Source organism: Rhea pennata, chromosome 13 (assembly GCF_028389875.1).
Source record: "Rhea pennata isolate bPtePen1 chromosome 13, bPtePen1.pri, whole genome shotgun sequence".
Classification (NCBI taxonomy): domain Eukaryota; kingdom Metazoa; phylum Chordata; class Aves; order Rheiformes; family Rheidae; genus Rhea; species Rhea pennata.
This window is the reverse complement of record NC_084675.1, coordinates 12,560,090-12,583,396: the sequence shown is the minus strand read 5'-3', so window position 1 is coordinate 12,583,396 and position 23,307 is coordinate 12,560,090. Positions and strand designations below refer to the sequence as shown.

Genomic DNA, 23,307 nt, shown 5'->3' with positions numbered 1-23,307 from the left:
TGGCGACGGCGGAGGCGTCGCGCGGGCGCAGGGGCCTTTGGGCGCCTTCCCGCGCCGGTGGCCATGGCGTTCAGCCTCAGGAGAGGCCGGGGCGGCCCCTTTGTGAGTCTCGCCCGGCCGAGGGGGCCCCGCTCCCTGCGCAGGAGGGCCGGGAGGGGCGGCAGGGCCGTGTCCGGGCTGGGAGCGCGGTTAGAAAACGCTGAGTAAAAGGGAAGTCTGTAACGCTGCGTTTAGTTAATTAGCACAGTTATTTGGTGAAGCTTCCTGTAAAGTCAGCAGCCTTCCCCAGTTTGTATTCTCCAACGGGATAGCGATGAGGCGTTTAAAGAATGATTACGGAAAAATTATCTAGAGCAGCCATACCTGAAATGCAGCCTCTGTTCTGCTCCATGAAGGCAATAACGGCTGCGTGGAGGTGGTGGGCCTCAGCGCGACCTAGTGTTTCTGGTTCCCAGAGAGAGGGCAAGAGGCGCAAACTCAAATGCAGGCAATTCAAGACATCTTTACTGTGAGGGTTGTCCAACACTGGATTTGGTTGCCCGCAGGGTCTGTGGAGACTCAACCCTTGGAGATGCTAAAAATGTGAATGGAAAAGATCTAGAACAACCTTCTCTAGCTGAGCCTGCTTTGCGCAGGGAGGCTGGACTAGACGATCTCAGAGGTCCCCCCAGCCTCCACTGTTCTGTGGTTCCACTTGAAATACTCTTTGTAGAGTATAGTAATCAAAGTTCTTCTGAGCTGGTACTTAACGCTGTCCTTTTAACAAATTTCATGGAGTTTTATGATTAAAAAATCATTTATTCCCCCCTCCCCCGACTAAATCCTTGTGATTTTAGGATGTGTTTAGTGACAGGCTTTTCTTCCATCTCATATTACTTTGAGAGTTACTTCTGATTGAATGATTCTTTTGGGGGTTGTATTGTTACTATGATGCAGAGTTCAAGTGTTTAGAAAAAAGTTATTTTCTACTACTTTTTTCCTTGTGTATATATAAGCAAAAAACCCAAACTTGGATTCATAAGTTAAAACTATATTCGCAGATTGTGATACAGTGGGTGGAGAACCTATGGTCATAGGTTTTAAGTAAATTGCGTTTCTAACCTTCATTAGCAATTGTTAATACATATTAAGAAGTTATACTTGGAACCATTTCATGTCATTTGTTTACATTAATTGCATGAAATTTGTTTCTCTTTTATATTATTTTGCATGGTTATTTTTTGTGCATGTTCATTTCTGTTTTTTTTTTTTAGTTGTTAACCTTAAAGTCGTTGTCAACTAATTTTATTTTAAATTGTTTAGAAACATATAGCTCATGGCCTGGTCCCTGCTGCTACCATAGCTCCTAAACCTGCAGTTCCCCGTACCCCTCCCCCTCGTAGTCCAAACCCTTCTCCAGAAAGGCCCAGGTAGGTTTTGAGTTTTGAAAAATTTTTACTTAATTTAATTTCACTTTATTACAATAACATAGTAGAAAAGCATGATTAGAAAACTTGAGTCCTAACTGTAGTACTTACCTAAGTCTTTTCATAAATAGAATATATTTTTTAATTGGGGAAGTTCCCTTCTTTGAACTGTAAAGATACATCTTTTTCTCCCTTTCCTAAGAATGCTTAATAATTAGTACAATGACCTTTCTGAATATGAAAGTTATTACAAATCTGGGTCAGTTGGACCCAGTTGGACTGGGTCGTTGGGGACATTTTTATTTGGCTACTAGAGTAGACTAGAGGACTGTAGCAGTACTAGCGCTTTGAGTGAGGAAACTTAACTTAATTTGTGCTTTTGTAATGGGTTAATAAACAGGTCACTTTATTGCATATTAAAAAAGCAGAGACTCAAAAGTTTTCATTTAGGAATGTGTTTGATTAGACTTTTAAAATCTATATTAGCTGATTAGCTGTCAAGGTACATAAGGGGAAAAAAAATTTATCTTCCCTTTTATTTTTAGTTTCTTACGGTTTTTGCTTTATGCTTTCTCTATGTTTAAGTTGATTCTGGTTGCTTTCTAATGTCTGTAACATTCCTGCTTGATCATAGTTCACTACTTTTTTTGATCCCAGTTGCTATCATTTCTGTTACGGTCCTCACCATTTATTTTCTTTACTCTTCAGTCCCATTTGTTTTTTCCTCTTTATTTTACCCTTCTGCAGTATCCCTCAAATAGGCACTTCTATGCATTTCTGCTTGTCCTAGTTTGCAACACTGGCATTTATTAGCAGCTTCAGAGGCATAAATAGAAGAATCAGAGTGAGGAATAATGGAATCTAATGTACAAAATAGCAGAATATGGATCAGCGTTTTTCAACACCACTCTTACTGTTATGACTAAACTGAATGCTAAGTACTGTAAAATATCAATGTCAGTTTCAGGCATGTAACTCAGTTATTTTCATGCTTTTAATTTGGGGAAAAACTGATAGGTATTGTATTTTACTCTTAGATATCTACGTTATGAAAGCACACCCAGTTTTGTGCTTTGCTTTGGGAGTTAATTTAAAATCAGTCTTTTAATACCTTCAGTGTTCCTGATGACTGTTAATTTTGAATGTGTTACTTTGCTTAAATAGTGAAGATATTCTGCAAAAATATATATATAAAATATGAAGCACAGAAGACATCAGTTTTGTTTCACTGTTTTATTCTATTTTCTTCCAGATCTGCTCTGGCAGCAGCTATCCTTGCAACAACACTAACAGGGCGTACTGTTGCTATTCCTCAGCCTCGTCAACGATCACTTTCTGAAAGTGATTCCACCTATGTGGAACAAGAATGCTTTGAACCATATGCGACAGTTGCAGAGCTCAGAATGGGGTAGTGTATACTCTTTATTTTGGTGTCTTATACTGAAAATAAAATATGGTAGTGATAAAATTTTACCCAAGAATTACAGCAAATTAATTCAAGTCCTGGTGTTATTGCCATTTACATAAACTTAATTTTTTCTCTCCGAATCATAAATTGAGTCTGAAGTCTCTACAATCCTTCTTCCATTTCCCATAAACTGATGTCATGCATGCAGCCATCAGAGGGAGAGATTTGGATTGTACACGGTGTGTGGCATCTGTTATTTCTTCCAAACAGTTATCAGTGATATAAGCAGTTTATCACTGAGAAATCATCTGAATTACACATTAGGTAATTCCTTTTTGCTAAATTATTATTTCACACTACTTTGTGTTGTAGAATTAGCAGCCGTCTATCTCCAAGTCTGGCATTCTCTTTATACTAGACATGAAAATGTAGCTCAAGTGTTAATTCTCTAATTTAAAGCATATATAAGATTCCTTGTTTGCAGCTAAAGAATCTTAGATGCCTGTTCATGTCTGCTGTTAATCTGTTGTGTATATTTTCAGACTGATGGTTCTACTTACTACCATGTACTTTTTTTTTTTTAAGAATAAGTGACACTGAAACGTGCTTTTAATTGCTTGCAGGCCCAACTGGAAGCTTGATGGTAGTGAAAGATCTCCTGTACATTCCCTGGAAATATCAGGCAATTATTGTGAGGATGAGGAGGACATGGATACTTATCTTTCAGATGCAGATAAAGAGGCAGAGTCTAGCTGTCAAAGTAATGAGAAGAGAGGAGAAAGCTTTAGCACTAATGCTATTTATGCCGTTCCTTGCAAAAATAAGAAGGTAGGGTTTTCAGGTTGGTTAATTTCTTTACATTATTATATTAAAATACAGTAAACATTAAATATTTTTAAAGCTTTACATTTTTTTTCTTAGTATTCAAACATCTGTTCAATTTTTACTTTTCATAATTAATTTACTCCTGAATGAGTTAGGTTTGTTTATTGATCTTCACAGATTCCTTATCTCTGCTATTAGGGGCTTTTTTTTTTGTTATGAATACACTGGTATTGTGGTTCTTACTAGGCAAGACTACAATATATACTATGTATATATTGTAAAATATGCAATATTTTATGCTGAGGGTGATATAGTGGCAGCTCAGCTAGAGGCCGTTCGCTGGTGGTGTACCTTAGGGAACAATATCGGGGTCAATACTGTTTAACTTTATTAATGACCTGGATGGGACAGAGTGCACTCTCAGGAAGTTTGCAGATGATACAAAATGGGGATTGGTTGATGCGCTAGATCATTCAGAGGGACCTCGGCAGGCTGGAGAAATGGGCTAACAGGAATCTCTTGAAATTCAAACAAAGGGAAATACAAAGCAGCTTTGGGGAAGGTGGAGTTTTCTTAGTGGAAAATAAATTGCATTGAGCAAGCAAGCAATAGCATCATAGACTGCATTAGGAAGAGCACTGCCAGCACGGTGAGGGAGGTGATTCTTCCCTTCCACTCAGTACTGGAGAAACTGGAGTTTCTGGAGTACTGTGTCCAGTTCTGGACTCTGCAGTACAAGAAGGACAGAGGCCTACTGGAATGAGTCCAATGAAGGGCCACTAAGGTAACTGGAGGTAATGGGGTTTGGAGCGTCTGACGTACAAGGAGAGGCTGAGATGGCTGGAATTGTTTAGCCTGGAGAAGAGAAGGCTTACAGGGGATCTTATCAATCAGTATAAATACCTGATTGGGGAGATTAAAGTATATGGGATCAGTGAATACTTTTCTCAGTGGGGCTCGGTGAGAGGATGGCAATGGGCACAAGTTCAAATACAGGAAATTCAACTTAAATATAAGAGAAGACTTCTCTACTATGAGAGCAGTCAAACATTGGAACAAGTTGCCCAGAGAGTTTGTGGAGTCTCTACTTGTGGAGATGCTCAAAACCTGACCAGAAAAGATCTGGAACAACCTTCTGTAGCCAACCCTGCTTTGAGCAGGGGGAAGTTGGACTAGACTAGGCAATCTCCAGTGGTCCTGCAAACCTCAGCTACCCTGGGATCCTAAACAGGACGCAAATTATATGTCAAGGGTATCTCACAGAAGTAGAATATTAATATAATTTACATCTTATTTGAATCATTATTTCATGGGCAAATAGCTGCTTATTTATTTTACTGAATAAAAATAATGGTGGTTAAGGCCTGAGTAACTCTATCAAGGTGCAACAGTTGTGTGGAGTGGATGGTTAATGCATTCAGTATATGCTGAGTTTCTATTTTAGTCACTCAGCTACCTGATTATAATTAATTTACAGAGTAGTATGAAGATTATTAGGACTTGTTAAAAGCAGTAGGAATTTTACTTGGGTGAAAATGTGCAGTGCTTACATTTGGTAAAAACTTAGTTACTGAGTTACTATCATGCTAATGAGCAGAGACCTATCTAGAAACAGGAAGACTCAGAATCGCACAGAAAAAGTGACCTTGTATCTTGAAGACTAGTGAATTTTTCCATGTTATGGGTTTGGATTGTCTTAACTAGGAATGAGCAGCTTAAGACTCCTAGGACACATTTAAAGTTTAGTTTGGGGCTCTGTCAAAAATGATACAAAACTTTAATGACTAGGAAGAAGGAATTGGGTAGTAGAGAGGCAATACAATGCTATGTATGTGAAAGGAATCAGAAAACATCCCTAGCTGAAGATGGAGTGGTCAGTAAGAAAAAGATGAGGAAGAAAAGGGACTGGATGTGAAGTATGTAGAGCACTGACACATGACTAATACAGAAAAACAGCTAAGGTAAACAATATTAAGAATTACATCTGAATTCCTCAGTCCTATGAGTAAGTTTAGATATAGAACAAGTGAATGTAGGATGATTCCAGACTCTGTGCCTGAAGAAAGTGACAAAAACTATTGCCCAGTGAACTGTATGACTAGCATAGGTCCCTATCTCCTGTTATTTATGGTAAGGATTGAAGTACTATTCTGAATGCAACTAGGACATTATTGTACTAAAGGTTTCATACAGATGTCAAGACACTTTACCATGGTCTATTTTAACAAAGTGGTAATTATTTAGAAGTTGTGTCCTATTTTTATGTAGGAAGAGTTTCCACTATCCCGTAGCACTAAAGTTGACAAGAAAGAGGCATCTTCTCATGAAACTGAGTTTCAGGTGCTGGTGAACAAGTCAAATGTGCAAATAGAAGGTAAATAAATTTATTTTAAGCTAAAGAGTCTTACTTTATAGGCTGGGGAAATAAATAATTTTTAGATAAATTAAATTTAATAGTACCACAAGATAATGATATGTCCTTTTCTTAAGAAAAAGAAATGCTGCTAAATACTCAGCCATTTCTAATAGTTACAGGAAATTCAAACTCTGCATAAACAGGGGAAATTAGTCTATATTCACTCTGTAACTGATGCTCTACTCCCCAACATCTGTTATCAGACAGTGTAAAAAAGAGAATAAAAGGTTTTGTGAACTGTCTTGCATAATAAAGCTGTTTTCTACTGTGTTTCTGTTGGTATATGTGCCAAAATAAATCCAGTTTAAACTCTGCAAACTATTGGAGTGTTACCATGTTCACAACACAATAAAAACAGAAATGACCAACATTTAAAATAAATGAGGAAATAAAACATTTTCATTCCACTGTTTTCTTTGAATAAGAAAATGTCACATCTGAAAGTCAGTACAAGCATTTTTTTTTTGATATGTATATGGCATGATACTGGGATTATTTACTTTTATATTATAATTAAAGTTACATTGAATTTGATATAACTTCTTAAACCAGGAATATTTTAAAAATAATAATTAATTTTGATATTTTTATTACTTCTGTTTATTTATGTCCTTGTTATTACCAGTACCTCTGCTACAAAATATGCTTGCTATCAGAAAACCTATTTTTGAGTTGAAAGATAAACTTTTGTGGCTTATGTGCTTTTCTTTTTTTCTTTTCATGCCTTGAGAATTTAATAGATTAAAGTTTAAAACCATTAAGTATCCAATAAACATGGAATACCATATTCTGTACATCTTATCTGGAAGGTTTAAACTATTTAAATAAAGCTGTTTGGTATGAAGGACTTTTCTACTAGGTGCTGTTTGGTCAGTGTCTGTTAGCTGGCAATAACAAAAGGGATACTGTATTAAGTGCTAAGGAGCCAAGTTCTGCTGGTTCTGCTTTTTGAACCTTCAATTCAGTTGACATAGATATTATGTTCTTCTAAGGACATAATCTTCCACAGCTCCGATTTAAGATGCAATTAGATCCTGTTTTTTTAATTATATCGCTGAATACATTGCACTGGGGCTCCAACTGTTCTCTTACATGTACTAAGCACTTATTTATAATACAAAAGAGTTCCATCACTCCCTCACCATGCTTCTGAATGGAAGGGATCATTGTATTTTTCTTACCTGTCATAGGCAGTGGGTTAGGTATACTCTCAATGTAATGTAGGAATAGGTTAGCAGAACAGTATTTCTTTGTAGGATTGCAAATGACTTGGAAGTGACGTGGATGCTGAACTGCTCAGCCCTGCAAAGTTGGCAACAATTTTCAGCATGCTCTGAAAGCAGATAATGAAAAAATTTGCAATCACAGAGAAATGTTCTGACTGAATTTCTATTGAACCTCAGGTTCACCTCACCTTCAGAATCACTAAGCTTCTCAAATGAGTTTTATGCAATGGTTAGTTTTATTAGATCAGAGAGCTTTTGGTACATGATTAGATCCTGTCACTGAGCTATTTTCTCTTAACAACAGCAAGAATAGAATACAGTGGAAGAAAAAGCCATGATGAGTAAGCCAGACCAATCTAACTGCACAGGAGTTTTATTGCATAACAGTCTTGTCTGCTATTATTTCAAAACTGGGAAAAGGAGAAGTCATAACATTTATCCTAGAGCTGCAATATGCAGTTTTTACAGAGGATGGCAACACCATAATAGCTATTGGAAAGAAAGAAGCAGCATAACTAACCCATTTTTGAAAATCTTTGCTTTACTAACTTGTATACATGTTGGAGCCCAGTGTTATTTCAGTGGAGTTATTTCAAAAGCTTTATAGTAAACAATACCAATAATAGATTGCTTTGATTAAATCATTTGGGAATGGGCTGCATTAAACAAATGAAAATAGGGTATAGAAGCCATTTCTGATTCCTCTTTTTCCTATGGCTGCAGGTCTTGGAAACTGTCAGATTTGCAATTGTCTTTGTTCAGAGATGCAATAGAGCCTAAGCCCAGTAAAATTAATGAAAATCTTCCATTTTTTTCCTCATCCCAAATTCTAAAAGAATAGCAGAGTACATGACAGGAAGACAGCAATACAACTTAATTTCTTCCACAACTCTTTTTATCATGTAAGGTAAAGTAAAGCTCTCACATCAGTATCATCATAGGCTATGAAAGATATAAGTGAAAGCTAGTTATCTAATTTGTCCTTTCTGGAGGAAATTTTTATAATTATTTACAATTGGTAATATGTATCCTTACATATCCATATATATCCTTGTAATTTATGGACTTACGCAAAGATCTGTTTTTCTTTAACAGAAAATGAACGTCTTGGCTTGAATTTAAAGGTAAGACTGAGATGAAAATTTATTTATGATGCATTTTTTTGGGGGGAAAAAAGGCATTATAAAGAGCAGTCTACAATCACTTAGAAGAAAATTAATTTGTTGCCACCAAGGAATCTTCTTCATTTGGAGTATAAGAACAGCTAATCATTCATTTTGAAAATCCCACTACATAGGTATATAAAGGATTATATTATATCTTCTGTTCTTCCTTATGTGGGAAAGAAACTAGGTGAAAGTGTTACAGCATGTTACAGCAAAAGAGAGCTCTTGGTGGTAATTCCCAATTTCTGATCCCAACTTTACGAGATTTCTATCTATGTTTCCTGTTGGACCTATCTGACTACTGTCACCTTTACTAAGCTTGGAAAAAAAATACAAGTTTACTTTATCAGATAAACTTGCTGGAACATTACTTACAAAAATGGACAGTTATTCTATTGCTAACGTTGCTTTTTCTTCAGATTCTTGACCACATATATTTTGCTTCTGAAATGTTCCTGAGTTTGGAGTCATTTGGTCATCAGTGTCTCAGTGTGTGAAATCACATGGCATTATATCTTTGCTGAACTTCAGTCTGTTTTACAAAAATGTGGAGAAAGTTATGATCACTTCAAGTAAATACATTAGTATATATTCTACCTGTAATTCTTTTCTGATGAAAGAACTTTTTAGAATTTAGAAAAAAGTACTTTGTATTAGCAAAGAAATTACAGCAGGAACTTATTTAATCAATTTTCAAACTCAAAGAACAAAACTCTTCAAAGGGGTTTTACATTTTTATTCATTAGGATACAATTTTCTCCTAATTATGGACTGACAGTTCATACCATAATTGACTATTCCAGACTCATATGTTATACAAACTAGAAAGAGGGAGCAAGATCCATCCTGTTAGGCTGTGAAGCTTTATGTCTATGTAACATTTACATTAGCCATTAAATTATTTTGAGAACTGTACATCTACGACAACTACAGAAAATACTGAAAGATTTCCCCAGAAAAAAAATTCTGATTGACTGGTAAGTGACAACATAATGTCAAGATGGGTGAATGACCAGTCATGTATCTTCAGTTTGTAATCCAACCTTAAACTTTACTGACCTAAAAGAAGAAAATTGTTTCAAAAGTTGTATTTCATAAGTTCTCCAACAGTTCATGTGCATTTCAGAAAGGATAATTGTTAAAGCAACTTTTCTCATGGTTTGTTTCTCTGTTAGAAAGAAAAATCATCAGCTGAAAAACTGCTATGTGAAAAGCCTCCACCATCCCCAGGTACTTCTGATATCTCTGTGATGTTACTGTAAATTCTACACTTAAAGGAATGCACATGTGTATAAAAATACATTGTCCTGGTTTTACTCACTAAACCTAATTTGGGGAAAAAAATCTCTCTCTCCTGTACAGGAGGTGAAAAAATGCTGAATACTCTGTGATACGTGTAAAAGCAATAGTTTCATTTTTTTTTAATATATATATTAGGTGTTTAGGTTGTTTATAGTTTCCAATATGAATGAATTTTGAAGTCTTAAGTAAACAACTGAAATTAAAGCCATTATGGAACTTTTGAACCCTTCAAGTTCAAAAATGCATCTATGCTAGAGAATGTTACCATTGTAAAGTATCCCATTGCAACTGAAATGGTAACTATGTGGTGATACGTGATGCATGGTCTACCTTCAGCTAGTGCCATATTTCTGTTATTGCATCCATGCAACAAATTGAAGCACAGCGCCTTTGAACTTTTCCCAAGGTTACATGTATCACATGGATGAGATACGGGTTTTTGAACCCTTTGTGCTGCTTAGATATCTGGTGCCTTCTCACAGGAAATTAACAGTGCTCATAAGTGCCTGTAATATAATATGTTTCATATGTTTAATATTAATATTAAATGTCCTCTATAAGAGAGAACTCTATTTTAGAACTTGTTCTTGGTTTTCACGTATATTGCTATACTAAGGAACTGTTCTGTAGGAAGTCATATTCATGCTTATGTGCTATTAAGTTATGCTAGCTTGCAGAGTTTGAGGGTAAGGGGAAAATCTCAGCTTTTATTTTAAAAGATAAGCTTACAAGCCCATACAGATGTAAAGAAAAATTTGAAATTGTTTTCTAGTATTACTGATGCAATAGCATATCCCTGATTTTGCAGGTGATCTTAAATTTAATTTTTGTGAGGACTGTTAAGTAACTTTTATTCAAGCTTCATGAGGTTTCACTTGAATCCTGCTCAGCGGGGAGGAGAGCAAGGCATTCATTGCAGAGGTGATTAAAATAAAAGGGGATAGAACTGACCAGCCCATACAGACACATACACTTTGGTTACTGCAGTGAGTATTCCTGTCTCACCTCTCCAGTTACCCATGCTAGGGAGCGGGAAGTGTGCTGATATTTTCTTTGCTCTTAAAGGAAGGAATGTCTTCAGTGTTTGAGAAGATGGAAACTTGCAGACACTTTTCATTTGGAAGCTGCCCTCCCAAATCCACATTTTTCATTCTCTCTGGCCTTGATCTTCTGGGAAACATGAGTTGCTTTATAGCCTGCATAGTCTCACTCATGCAGAGTGCTAATATTAGAAAAAAAAATGGATTATAATTTGCTGAAAATATTGATGTATTCAAGTCTGTGTACCATATAAACTCATTGTGTTGTGACATCTACAGATATATCTATTCGGTCAAGGCAAGCATGGGAGACTATGAAAAAAGAGAAGTTTAGAGAACTAAAACAAGAAAATCAGTCTCTAAACAATGCATACCAGGCTATAGCCCAAAAATTTGAGGAAACAAAACAGCAAATGGAAGAACTGCAGTTAAAACTGAACAGACTAGAAGAAGAAAACATAAGGCTTAAAGAAGCTGCAGAGAGATCACACAGAGAAGGTAAGGCAGGAGAAACATTCTTCTTTCCAGATAAGCTCTTATGAAGCTCTGTTTTATTTTTCTAATCTCTGACAATCTGTTCCTGTAGTAGTAGGTTTCCACTTCATGGATTTGAGTGGGTAACTATGCAGAAGGCATTTTTGAAGAGTAAATATTTTCTATATATGTAGAAATTTTACTGCAGAAAACTTAAGTGATTATGAAAGAAAAGTTATTTCATAAACTACATGTGATAGAGCTGCCATTACTTACTTGATTGTTTCATAATATAATGACTTTTTTGTATTAGTAATGTTCTATGCATTTATTCCATTACAGTATTTTGAGAAACGTTCTCTTTTTATGGTTCTAGCTATTGAGAATTCTTTTCTTTAGAATTCTTTTCTTTTTCTTTTGTTTCCTGAATTTTGGTTGAGCTCTTTCTTATTTTTTTTTATTATTATTAGAGGAAGCTTCAGAATTACTTTCTTTAAGACAACAAGCACAAGAACTAATAGATGAGAATGATGCTTTGAAAATGACTGTCCATCGTTTGAATGTAGAGCTAAGTCGCTATCAAACAAAATTCAGGCCATTGTCCCAAGAAGAGGTGAGAACGTTGACTATGAGGTTTGTAGTCAAATGTCCTATGTCCTTTCATTCACCTTTGAGTTCTTAAGATTATTTTCTCTGGTTTTACCCCACAGTCTCCAAATATTTTAGACTTTTTTTCTGAAATTCAGAAGAAGCATTTATCTTAAACTTGTATTAAGATAGGCCTTTTCCTGTATTAGTAAAATGATGAAATTTTATTTTTGTTGGCTTTGTGAGCGTGTGTGTTGCATACACCACCCATGTAGTTAGAAACATAAGCTTGACTGGGGTAATAGCTGTGAGCTGCCCACTTTTGCAGTAGGCAGTGCTTCAAAAGTGGAAAATAATTTCAAATTCTTAAAAAATCTCTTTTAGCATCCAAAACTAAAAAGTTTACCCATGAAGGGACCACCACCCCCATGGCTGGTAAGTAAACTACTATTTTCACTTGTGTTGATTCCATTTTAAGTAAAGAAACAAATTTCTTTAAAGGAACCAAGATACCAATGTTTACAGGATATTATTTATTTACACTGAAATATTACACCCTGATAGTATATGGTAAGCATTTGTTTGTTCTGTAATGGTTAAACTAGATGCAAGACAAAACTTTACAATGAATGTATGTAGCTCACATCTGAGTTTATGGCAAGTTACAGGCAGCCTATAGTGATCAAGTGTGAACAATTAAATGTGAAATAAGTAGAAATATAGTTATGCTAAGAATCATAAAGAACATCTTCACTTTTAATATTGCCTGGCATATAATCTGTTTCAAGGTCTATTGCTTAATTGTTAATTTTATATCATTATAATTTATATTATGTCTGTATAGATAATATGGTATCACAGTCTGTGAAATGGAATGCCTTTGTAACATGTGGAACAACTTCTCCTTCATGTGATAATCCAGTCTTAAATTTTCCTTTACTATTGTTAGTCAGATCTTAAAAACCATACAGAAATAGGAAAGTCCTCTCTCTGCTCCATCTTGTTAGCTATAATATCCAAGGCTTGCATACATATTTCCTTAGCTTTAAGTATGTAGGTTTAATGTTAAGAAAAGTGTACCAACGTAATGATAATTAAGTACTGAAATAGGTAGCAAACTGAGAATGTGGAATCTCTTCATTACAGGTTCAGGGGCCCAGTTTTCCATGGTGACCTGGACAGACACCTGAATTTAAATCTAGGAAACAAGAGGTTAAGACTAAAGCTACAGAAACTTTGTATATGATAATATCAGATCTCATAAACTAGGGAGGGTGAATTAGAATTAGTATTTGGAAGTTTATTTGAAAACTCCCAAAGCAAATTTTTTGAATATGTTACCTGCAGCATGAAATAACTTAAGTTTCTAACTCTTGAGACTGTAAAAACTCCTTTCCCACTTACTAATTCATCTTGACTATGTTTGGTTATTATTAATTGCATTCACTGTGATGTTTTAGTTTGGTTTCATATTTATTAGCATCCACATTCTGCTGTGTTACATACACTTACAAATAATAACTGCTTTTTAGTGAAAGCTGTAAGCGTAAGTTCCATCTTTGTCCTTTCCAATGGTTGCTCCTGAAACAGTGCTCTTAAATGCTTCTGCAGCATCGTTTTGCATAAGTATTTTAGGTGATCTGAGTGCATGCACAGACAAAGAAGGCAAATTTATATATCAAGAACACAAGTAATTTAAGTGAAGAGAAGAATGATTAATTTAGTTGATATCCATGAAATTGCATCATACCTCCATATAATGCATCTGCATGCACGTGAAGATAACTTTTTCAGGTTGAAATGACATGTTATATTAGCTAATTCCCTTTTAGATGTAGATTTTCTGTGTGCATTTCCCGTGAGACGTGAATTTGGTTTCTAGGTTGAGCCTGTGTAGTACTAAATGATCTCCTAAAACATACTAAGCACTTTTGTGCCTCTTTGAAAGTAATGATATTTTGAATTGTGAGCCTACTGAAATTATCCTGTCTATGTTTGTCTATGTCTATGTTGTTGAAATTATCCTGTCTATGTCTATGTTGTGAGCTAGTGATTTCACCTTCATCTATACTTGGAGTTAATAGCAACTGAAAGTCCTTAATACCTCATAAAACTAGCAATGTATAGCAGAAGATGACATATAAAATATGGACATTAATATTGTTTGTAATTGATTTTTGTGGGTTGAAGTGTATCTTTTTTTCAGTTGGATATGAGGTATTTGTCACCTCTCCTGTTGGCGTATGAAGACAGGATTAGAGAAAAGGATGATTTAAATCTTGCACATGAGGCAAGTTACCATTTAAAAACGTGTACTTTTACAATGAAGCAGAAATAAATCTGTTGAAATTTCTTAAAGGGTTTTGCTCAAAGTTGTTTTGTGCCTACGAGTAGAATTGACTTTGTGTTGCTTTTGCATATGTGCTTAACTGAGCTGTCTTAGCTTCTCTGACTGCTTTTTGTCATCCTTCTCAGATGTACCAGAAAGCACAACGCTAAAATGTACAAGAAATGTGCTCTCACAGCACAACAGAGTGAACATAACAGTCAGTGATAGAATAGAGATGCAGCATTCCTGTATAGCTGCTCTTCCAAATACAGGCCTGTAGATTTTTGTGATCAGAAAATACTTATTTCTAATTATTTAAGTAATAACTGCCACTTCTTGTTGTTCTTTATAAGTACTTTTGCCACTGAATCTGAAAATAGCCATCAGTTTCTTCAGAATGAACACAGTGACCAAATTTGAGGAACTACCTAAGCTTCAGAGCAGAATCTTTTCAAAGTATTTTATTTACTTGGAAAAAATTAAGCCATAAAATAAATGGAAAGTACTAAGAGTTTTATTGCTGTAAATCCGTTGTATTGTCCTAATGTATTAAAACATATTTCATTCTGAAAATGTAGAGTATCACTTGGTAATTTCTTCAACTTACTTTCCTGAATTTCTTGAATCCATATTTTAGGGATCTATAACTTGCTTAACTCAAATGACATGTATCAAAAATATAACAAAATTCAAATAATTATAGTATTTTTAACCAAATGTTACTACATTAGTGAAGCAATTTAGAAATTAACTATGCATATCTGGATTAAAGATGAGTAGTAAGACAACACTCTGTTGCATGGGAATTAGAAAGGCGACTAGGCAGGTGTATATATTTATAAAAGTATTTTTGTTGATATAAAAACGAAATATTTACCTTTAAAGATTTCTGTGGATTCCTTTGTCTTCCAGGAGGATATGAAGAACTTTAAAGCACGCGTTGAAGAATTGGTGAAGGAGAATGAAGACCTGCATGAGCAATTAAATAAAAATAGCTCTGTTACCGCTATGGAATGGCAAGTCATTATCAAAAACATTATTAGTTATAGTTTGCTGTATGCAAACTTTTAAGACTACAGATATTAAGGAAAAAATCTGTTTCCTTTAAGTGAATTAAATTTTTCTGAAGAATTAATAGGGTTAGGATTTTGTCTTGTTGAAACAATGACAATTTACAATGCCTGAAATAATTTTGGAGTAAAGGTAAAATTCTGAAAGTGCAGATTAGCATCTGAAGTCCATGTAATTCTGTCTGAAACCTTACAGGTTACATACTTAGCTCTTAAACTTCTACTCCTGGTAGGAGCATGCCAATAACGTAAGTTTTACATTAGTACAAAATGGTATATGACATTAGAATAATTTGATAGGCTTAAGAATTAAAACAATGAAAACCTAATGAAATTAAATAATATAATGTACATAAGAGGATTAATAACAATTTACCTTTTCCAAGCATTCATTAGTTGCGAACTAAGATGTGTAAGAGACTGGTTTTAGTGATTTATCACAAGATGATTATGAGTTCTTAGAAGAAAAGCTGTAAAACAACAACAACAAAACAAAAAAAAGCAATATAGGTCTGTGGTACGCTAGGATGCAGGTGGGAGACATTCCTTATGCTTAACTCTGTTGATGAAATATGATCTCAATTATATATCCACTTGAAAATTGCAGTTTCATGTGGAAAATACACTTTGTTCTTTGATTAAGTGTTATACTTCAGAGACTTGTTTAGTAAAATTCATGATCCATTTTCAACCTTAACTTCAGGCTATATATTTTTGTTTGAGAAAAAATACATTATTTCTTCCAGTTTGTAATGTTCAGCATCTTACATCAGCCCTGATCTTCCTGTCATGAATAATGAGTGGATATTGAAACTCAGTTTTCACTTCACGTTTATCCATTCAGATGAGAAGATGCAGCCTCAGGTGGTTGAATAACATAACCTCTAACTTAAATTTTTATTGATTTGTTAGTAGCTGATGCGCATTTGTTCTCCCTCCTATGCCTATTGCAGAAAATTTCACAGTAAGTGAAATAGGTTAGTTAAACTTACAAGCTCAAAATCTCTGCAGAGATTTTCAAGGAAACTGTATTTATGCTTGCATTCTGAGTAATACTTCTCAACTTTTCTAGCTATCATTAAAACAGCAAATAGTTTCTTAAGCTTTCATTATTGTCAAAAAGACTAGTTATTAGCTTCTTTGAAAGCAGAGTTAATGCTAATTATAAAGCATTATTTTCTTTGCTCAAGAGAGTTCTGTTTAAAAAGTCTTTTTTTTACAGGCTGATAGAACACTGGCAGTATTTTTCTGGCTATCAAAGCCAAATAGATCCAAATCCTATGCAAAGATTCATCACAGGTTTTGAAAACTGTAATACAGTTGAGGTGCCTAGTTGCATAGCTGTCTCCAAGTCATCTGGCACAAGTGAACTAAGTAGCTTTCCCTCTTTCTATAGTGTTCTTGCTTTAGTTAGTTGAAAGATTAAAACATTATTTCAAATAGATATTTACAATGGGGGTTGTGAGTTCACGTGTCTAATAAGCTTATCATGGGTTTCAGTGAGGTTTTCAATGAGGACTTTTGTTTTTTAACAGAGTTTTAAGGATATTTTTATAAATTCTGACTGTTAGAGATCGGTTGTGTTTTTTTTTTCCTTGGGGTGTAAGTTCATATTTGAATGATATTTCATTTACAAACCAATCACCATTGCAGGCACCAGCTGCAAACTCAGGCCAAGTTAGTCTTGGAAGAAAACAGATTGTTGATGGAGCAACTTGAAATTCAACAAGCTAAAGCAAAAGATAATCACAAACAACATGTTCAAGAAGGTAAGATGCTCGAGTTGCTAGTCGCTTGAACTAAGTCAGAGATGGTACTGCAGGGTTTTTGCATCTGAATATGTGTTTACAAAGCACCAACGAATACAACTAACACTGTTATGAAATCAAGCCCTGGATATCAACTGATACTAACAATGTATGTCAGTATCACTTATTGACACTATGTAGCATATTCCATTTTGAGTTGTTCTGGAAAAAGTAACCAGAACTGTTAATAATAGACATAACTACATTTATTTTTATAATTTAAGAGTACTTTAAGGTTAATATTTGTGAAGTAGTATTTTGCTTAAGTGACTAATTTAGAACTTGCATTTTCTACTTTGTAATCTGTTTATTGCTTATAGTTAATTATAGATAATAGCATTTAATTTTACTCCTTTATAGTCTGATATTGCTTAAAATTACATGTATCTGTCAAATATGTAATCTGTTATCTGTTGCTGTTTTATTAGAGGTTTGTATTTACTGAGCACAGCTTGAATTTGGAACATTTAACAGAGAAGATCATTTCTTGATTAAGATTCATTTTACTACTATTACTTTTTTAAAAAACTAGTTACTTCTAATATCACTTGAGTAAATTGCTTGATGGCAAAATCTAAACTGTTAAAATACAAAATTTAAACTGACAATTGTTACATAACACTATGAGCAACTGTGAAATAACATCTTACTAGTTTAGCTGGAATTCTACTAGATAATTGAGTTAGTCATGCTGTGCCTGTGGTTTATTGTTTTTCCCCAAAAAAGTTTCAAAATTGACTAAACAGATGATAATCTTAGAAGACAAAAAACAGAGTCAAGACAAAGAAATAGCAGAGTACCAGAAGCAGTTGGAAGCTTTGCATTCTACCTGTGAAGAGCTGAAAGCCAAACTGGATAGCAAAGTAGGAGCAGAGGAGCACTTTGCTTTGGTGAATGATTTAAAAAGGTATTGAGTCTGCCTATGATTTATAGAGGCATAATTCTGCAAAATAATCAGATTCTTACATGTGTACACATTGCTTTGTAGATAGATGGGAAGTGACCACAAACTTTTTCTAGTGATTTTTATTTATGGCAATTTATTGGCAAAGTACAAAGAAAAAAGAAGTATTTCAAAAAATGTTACCTTGCTTTTAAAAAGTTACAATTATAGAAAGAAATTCCACCTCTAGAGGTATCTGTAGAATTTTTTCTACCATAGATTACATGTTGCTATACATGCTCTTTAAAACCTAAAAGAGGAGGCATTAAAAACATCATTTTTATTAAAACTAATTTTGTCGACACTGATGCACATTTTTTGATGCATCTGAAAAAAAATCTCATTCTTTTGCTCCCATCTTTGGAAAACATCTGAAGGATCCTGCAGTTTTCAAGTAAAAATACTGAGTTTCTCCAGTCTTTACAATATGGAAAAAAAGACACTAAGTGCTGTCAGGTAGTATATTCTATAAAGCAAAGGTTTTTAAAGCATTCAATAAATTTATTTGATCTCAAGTCTAGGATAGCAGAAATTGCTTCTTTCTTGGTACTGTACCTTCCTGAAAAATTCTCAGATGTTCTTTTTTGGCATTGCTAATAATTTATTTGGAAAAAAAAAGATAGGAAGGGAGTACATTTGGACTATACAGAATATCTTTATAATTAAATTCTGTTCAGAATTTAGTCAAATAAGTTATTTGAATAATTTTGTTTATATTATGCTTCATTCACTATTTGCTGTGTAATCATATTGTGTTATCTCTTTTTGACACCACCAAATATTAAAAATTACCAACCTTTTTCATATCTTCAGATGACCACCTTGTCTTTCTAGTGAGGTAGATATCTATTTAACATCTGTTCTACACTGTTGGTTTTGGCAGTCATTTACAACAGGAACAGGAGAAAAAGCGTTGTGAAATGGAAGATCTAATAGAAAAGATAGCATCATTGCAAGCTCAAAACAAGAAACTGCTTTTAGAGAAAAATAAGTTCATAGCTGACAAGAAGATCCTGGAAACTGAGCTGGAAATGAAGCAAAGGACAAACAGGTTTATCTCTTTCTTTTCCATTTCATATTAATATCTCATTGTCTCAATGCTTATATTTCTAAAAACATAGCAAAAGAATCTGTAAAAATATTGTCTCACATCCTACAGTGTGTAATTTCTACCTTTTGCAGAGTAACTGCATTTCCTTAAACACATCTTTGTTACATCTAGCAGCCCTGGTGGTTAAGGAACTTTGCTAAATTTTATATACTCTCATACACCCCTCCTTCTCTGTCTTCAGATGGAAATTAAGACTATATCTGTAATGACAGTAATTACAGTAATTAATCATTTGCATACTGATCTGAAAAATGGCATTCCAGCACTTGCAGACCTTCTAATGCACCTGAGTGGTTCAGAGGTAGACATAAAGTATTTGAAAACTAAACCCAGTATTGTTACAATATTTAAGAAATATGAGCTTGTAACTATTGCACAAATTGTTCTTATGAATCATTGTTACTGTTGTTATTCACACAGCATATAACAAACAGTCAAAAAAGCCCAGTTATGCACAGCAATACTTTCAGGATCACAAATACTTTGAGCCCATATATCTGTGACAGTGTGTTTTATTTGACAATATATTACATGACAGTATTTAAATTCTTTTGAGACTTGTGCAAGTTGATTTGCACACATAATGGAATTCTGATGGTTTTCCTTTTTATATTAATTTTGTAGGCAACTAAAGAAGAAAATAGGGTTTTTGAAACAACAGTTGGAAGAAGCAATAGAAAAAGAAGTTGCAGCCCATCACTATCTAAGCAGCCTTATTGGTTTGGTGGAGAAGACAGCTCAGGAACGTGACCATCTTATATTTTTGGTAATTACCTTTAAATAATAAATGTGGCTGCATTTCCATTCCCAAACAGTCACTAGGTTTTTTTCTGATCTGTATTTTAATAATCTCCTTATCTGGATGCTTATTTTTTGAAATGTAATCAGTCTCCATGTACTAGAATTACCTAGCAGAATTCTCCCAGAGTCCATAGATGCTACTGAGTTGTGTTTTTGATGGAGAAAAGATCATTCATCCGTACTCCAAGTTCCTCCATTTTATGGTCTAAATAGACCATAAAATGACAGACTTTTCCACTGAAATGTTTCAGTGTCAATAAAACTTTTGTTTATACAGTTTCCCTTATTACCTGCTAGAGTTGAACCAGAACCACCTGTCCCTAATTTCGATCACTGAATTTAAAACCTACCTAGGCAGAAAGTTAGACTTCTTTAGATATCTTATAGTCAGGTAATCAGTTAAGGTTGCTTAAGAGGAAGACCTAGAAAGTACAAAGAAAGAACTTGATTACTTGAAATAGATCCTAATGGTCATTAAGAGCCACTACTGAGCTTGACATGTAAAGGTATGTTTTCACCCCTTACACACCTCAAAATGCAGTAATCTTATGTGTATTTACTCCATTCAACTATTGCTATTACCTTAGCCTTACTCCTTTTTAATTCAGTAGCTGAATTTCTGAAATAGCGTATTGAAGAGCTGAAATTCATTTTATGCAGATTTAATCCAGGGAAGCTAGGAGAGCAGGAAGGGTACAGCACTCTTAAGGAGTAGCTTATATTCCTGTTTAACGAGTGCTTAAGAAAAAAGAAAAGAACACCAGAAAACGGAACCCTGTAATAACCAAACACTCACAAAAATATATGGATATTCTTAAGTTTACTGTTTGCAGGAATAATGACAACCTAATGATAATCCAGTAAGAGTGAAACATGGGAGCAACAGAATACTTTAAAGCAATTTTGGTAGTGATATAGTGTCAAACTGTAATCCAGACTTCGCAGCTATCAAAGTTATTCTTTTATTATATGATTCAGCTGCCACACAATATATCAAAATGTCACTGACTTAGCACCAAGCTTAAAGATATCAGTGATGCTATCTAATTTTGATTTTCTGTGAAAGGAGATACGTCTCTGGAATAGACAGGAATGATCTGAATAGTTCACAGTAGTCAGGTATTGCTGATTCTAAAACCTGGTTCTTTTTCTTGAATGCTGTCAGTGGATTTAATCCTCAGGGTTTAAACCTCTTACAGTTTTAAAATTACTTCATTGTTTACAGCCTATGCAGTCTTTGGTTCTCTTTTTAAATCAGAGAGACAGTGTAGTGGTTATAAAGTGATGGAAACAGTCATATAAGGCAGCAGCATTTCATAAGCTACATGCCAAATTCCTATCATGAAACCCTGCTAATTTCAAGGGCTCCTTTGAGAGAACGTTACTAATACAGTTTCTGGATGGCTCTCTCTGATACAGATGGAAAATTATATAGATTTGTAATATGGATTACAACTTGAGTAGCTATGATCCTTTCAAAACAAAGCTGCTCTAAGGTATAATTGTGTTGGCCAGTTAGCATTCAGTCTGTTGATAAATTATTAATTAGCCATTATAAGAATCATTTTCAGGATTTTCTCTATTTTCATTCTAAAGACTACTGGAGCTCAAAACAGAGCTTTGTCTTTCTCCACGTCTGTATTTGTCTGCCCTAAGTAATGACTGCACTTAGCTATGTATGCTGTATATTTGCAGGCCAAGTGTTTGGAAAATGAGAATCACAGTGTTCTCAACAAAATAGTGGAAGGCAGTGTGCGCCTAGGAAGGTTAGAAGAAAAAGTTAAGGTAAGCAGTATTTTTAAGTTAAGTATTATATAAAACACTTTTTATGCTTGAAGTAGAAAAATCAATAACCTGTGTCAGTGTTTTTATCTGTTAACAAATCAACAGTAAAGCAAAATTAGTTCAGACTTTTTCCCATTTGAATTGTTTGTCTCAGTATATAGCTTCCTCTAACAGAAGCAAAGATTACCAGGAAGGATTTTTGAAGTTAAATTATGAAGACTTCTAACAGTCCATAATGGTTAAAGTATGTGATTGATTAAGCTGTTTTAAGGTTCAGTTAAAAATCTACCAATGGATAGAATAACACATAGCAAGAGCAGTTACAAATTCCATGGCAGAGGCATTGGCAGAAGCCATACAAAAGACATAGAGTTAGACTTAGTGGGACAAAACTCATAATAATATCTAAGGTCACGTCTTGTATCAGTAGTAAGAAGATTCCAAGAGTAAACCAAAGTGTTTTTTTTTTTTTTGTTTTGTTTTTTTTTAAATCTAATCAGCCATACCAGTGTTCTGGGTACATTCTTCCATAGCTTTGAAAAGGGATCTTGCTCTAGTTGAGTATGAGAATTTACAGATACTGACTCAAAGCTATACTCCGCATCATGAGCTGAGACAATACTTCGACTGGAAGTCCTTGTGGAGTCTCTTTGTACTTCCATAACTGTAATTGCTAAGCAGTTTGATCCGTGGGAATGACTTGAACCAGGCAAGTTTTTTGATGTTAAAACTACTCTTACTCTTAGAATTCCCTGCTCTTTTGTCTTTTAATGAAAGCTTGGACATAACATTTGCATCATTAGAAAGTCAACTTTGCCTTCATGCAGCTTTGTCTCACAGCAGCAAAAAAGACAGTTAACGCAGGGTGATCCATCTCCTCCATGAAGTATTTTAGTTAAATATTAGCACGAGATCTGCAAATACAATCCAAAATTTTGGGTGTACAACTGTGAATGTTAAATCTTTGAAAGCATATTTTGCAATCCACTTCACTGGGTATCCTTTCGTATCCTTCAGTCTGGGAGTAACTCATCTTTAAATTAGGCACACTTGTCAAAAAAAAGTCAGATTATAACAAGTTGTTTCATGGACTTTAAATCTTCACTTGATGTTATTTCTGCCAATAAAAAAAACAAGTCTTATAAAAATAAGCAACCTTTACTGTCAGGGTACCAAGCACTTACCATTTTATTGCCCATCATCATTTTCATGTAGCTTTACCAATTAGGCTGGCCTTAATTTTCTTCTGTCATCCTGCTATAGACTGCATTTAAAGCATAGAAAATTGTTACTAGTGCACAGAAAACATGTAGGAATTGTGTGTTTCAGAAATGCCCATAACCATTGCACATATCACTCTCTGTATTCTTGTAAAGCAGCTGTGGAGAGCAAGGTATGTGGATGAAACGAGTGCTTCTTCACCATGTTCCTATCATCATTACTTTGGAGCTAGGCAAAGGTGCTTTGAATCTAACAAGGAGACTATAGATTTAAGTCTCACTGTATGTATAGTGGTTCTGTCCACAGAATATTCCTGCTTCGTTAGAACTGTTTTGTTTTTTTCCCCTGTTAGGGTCCCTGAAGATTCAAGGGACAGAGTAGTTGTTAT

At 34.6% G+C, this 23,307-nt stretch overlaps 1 protein-coding gene across 2 annotated transcripts in view; it reads left to right on the top strand.

Moving 5' to 3' along the window:
- Nucleotides 1-11: 11 nt before the first annotated feature.
- CEP89 (centrosomal protein 89) overlaps nt 12-23,307 on the top strand; it is a 28,898-nt gene continuing 5,602 nt past the window's right edge. The window contains exons 1-17 of one of the 2 annotated variants that reach the window (XM_062586764.1): nt 12-102; nt 1,303-1,409; nt 2,659-2,814; nt 3,438-3,642; nt 5,908-6,013; nt 8,377-8,405; nt 9,623-9,677; nt 11,069-11,287; nt 11,734-11,876; nt 12,236-12,286; nt 14,058-14,141; nt 15,093-15,196; nt 16,904-17,019; nt 17,785-17,965; nt 18,885-19,052; nt 19,737-19,878; nt 21,609-21,698. In XM_062586764.1, the coding sequence (XP_062442748.1) occupies nt 64-102; nt 1,303-1,409; nt 2,659-2,814; nt 3,438-3,642; nt 5,908-6,013; nt 8,377-8,405; nt 9,623-9,677; nt 11,069-11,287; nt 11,734-11,876; nt 12,236-12,286; nt 14,058-14,141; nt 15,093-15,196; nt 16,904-17,019; nt 17,785-17,965; nt 18,885-19,052; nt 19,737-19,878; nt 21,609-21,698 (1,995 nt within the window). In that variant the 5' untranslated portion in view covers nt 12-63. Of the gene's footprint in view, nt 103-1,302; nt 1,410-2,658; nt 2,815-2,972; nt 3,139-3,437; nt 3,643-5,907; nt 6,014-8,376; nt 8,406-9,622; nt 9,678-11,068; nt 11,288-11,733; nt 11,877-12,235; nt 12,287-14,057; nt 14,142-15,092; nt 15,197-16,903; nt 17,020-17,784; nt 17,966-18,884; nt 19,053-19,736; nt 19,879-21,608; nt 21,699-23,307 lie in introns of those variants that run through there. The other variant, XM_062586765.1, reaches the window with a different exon arrangement.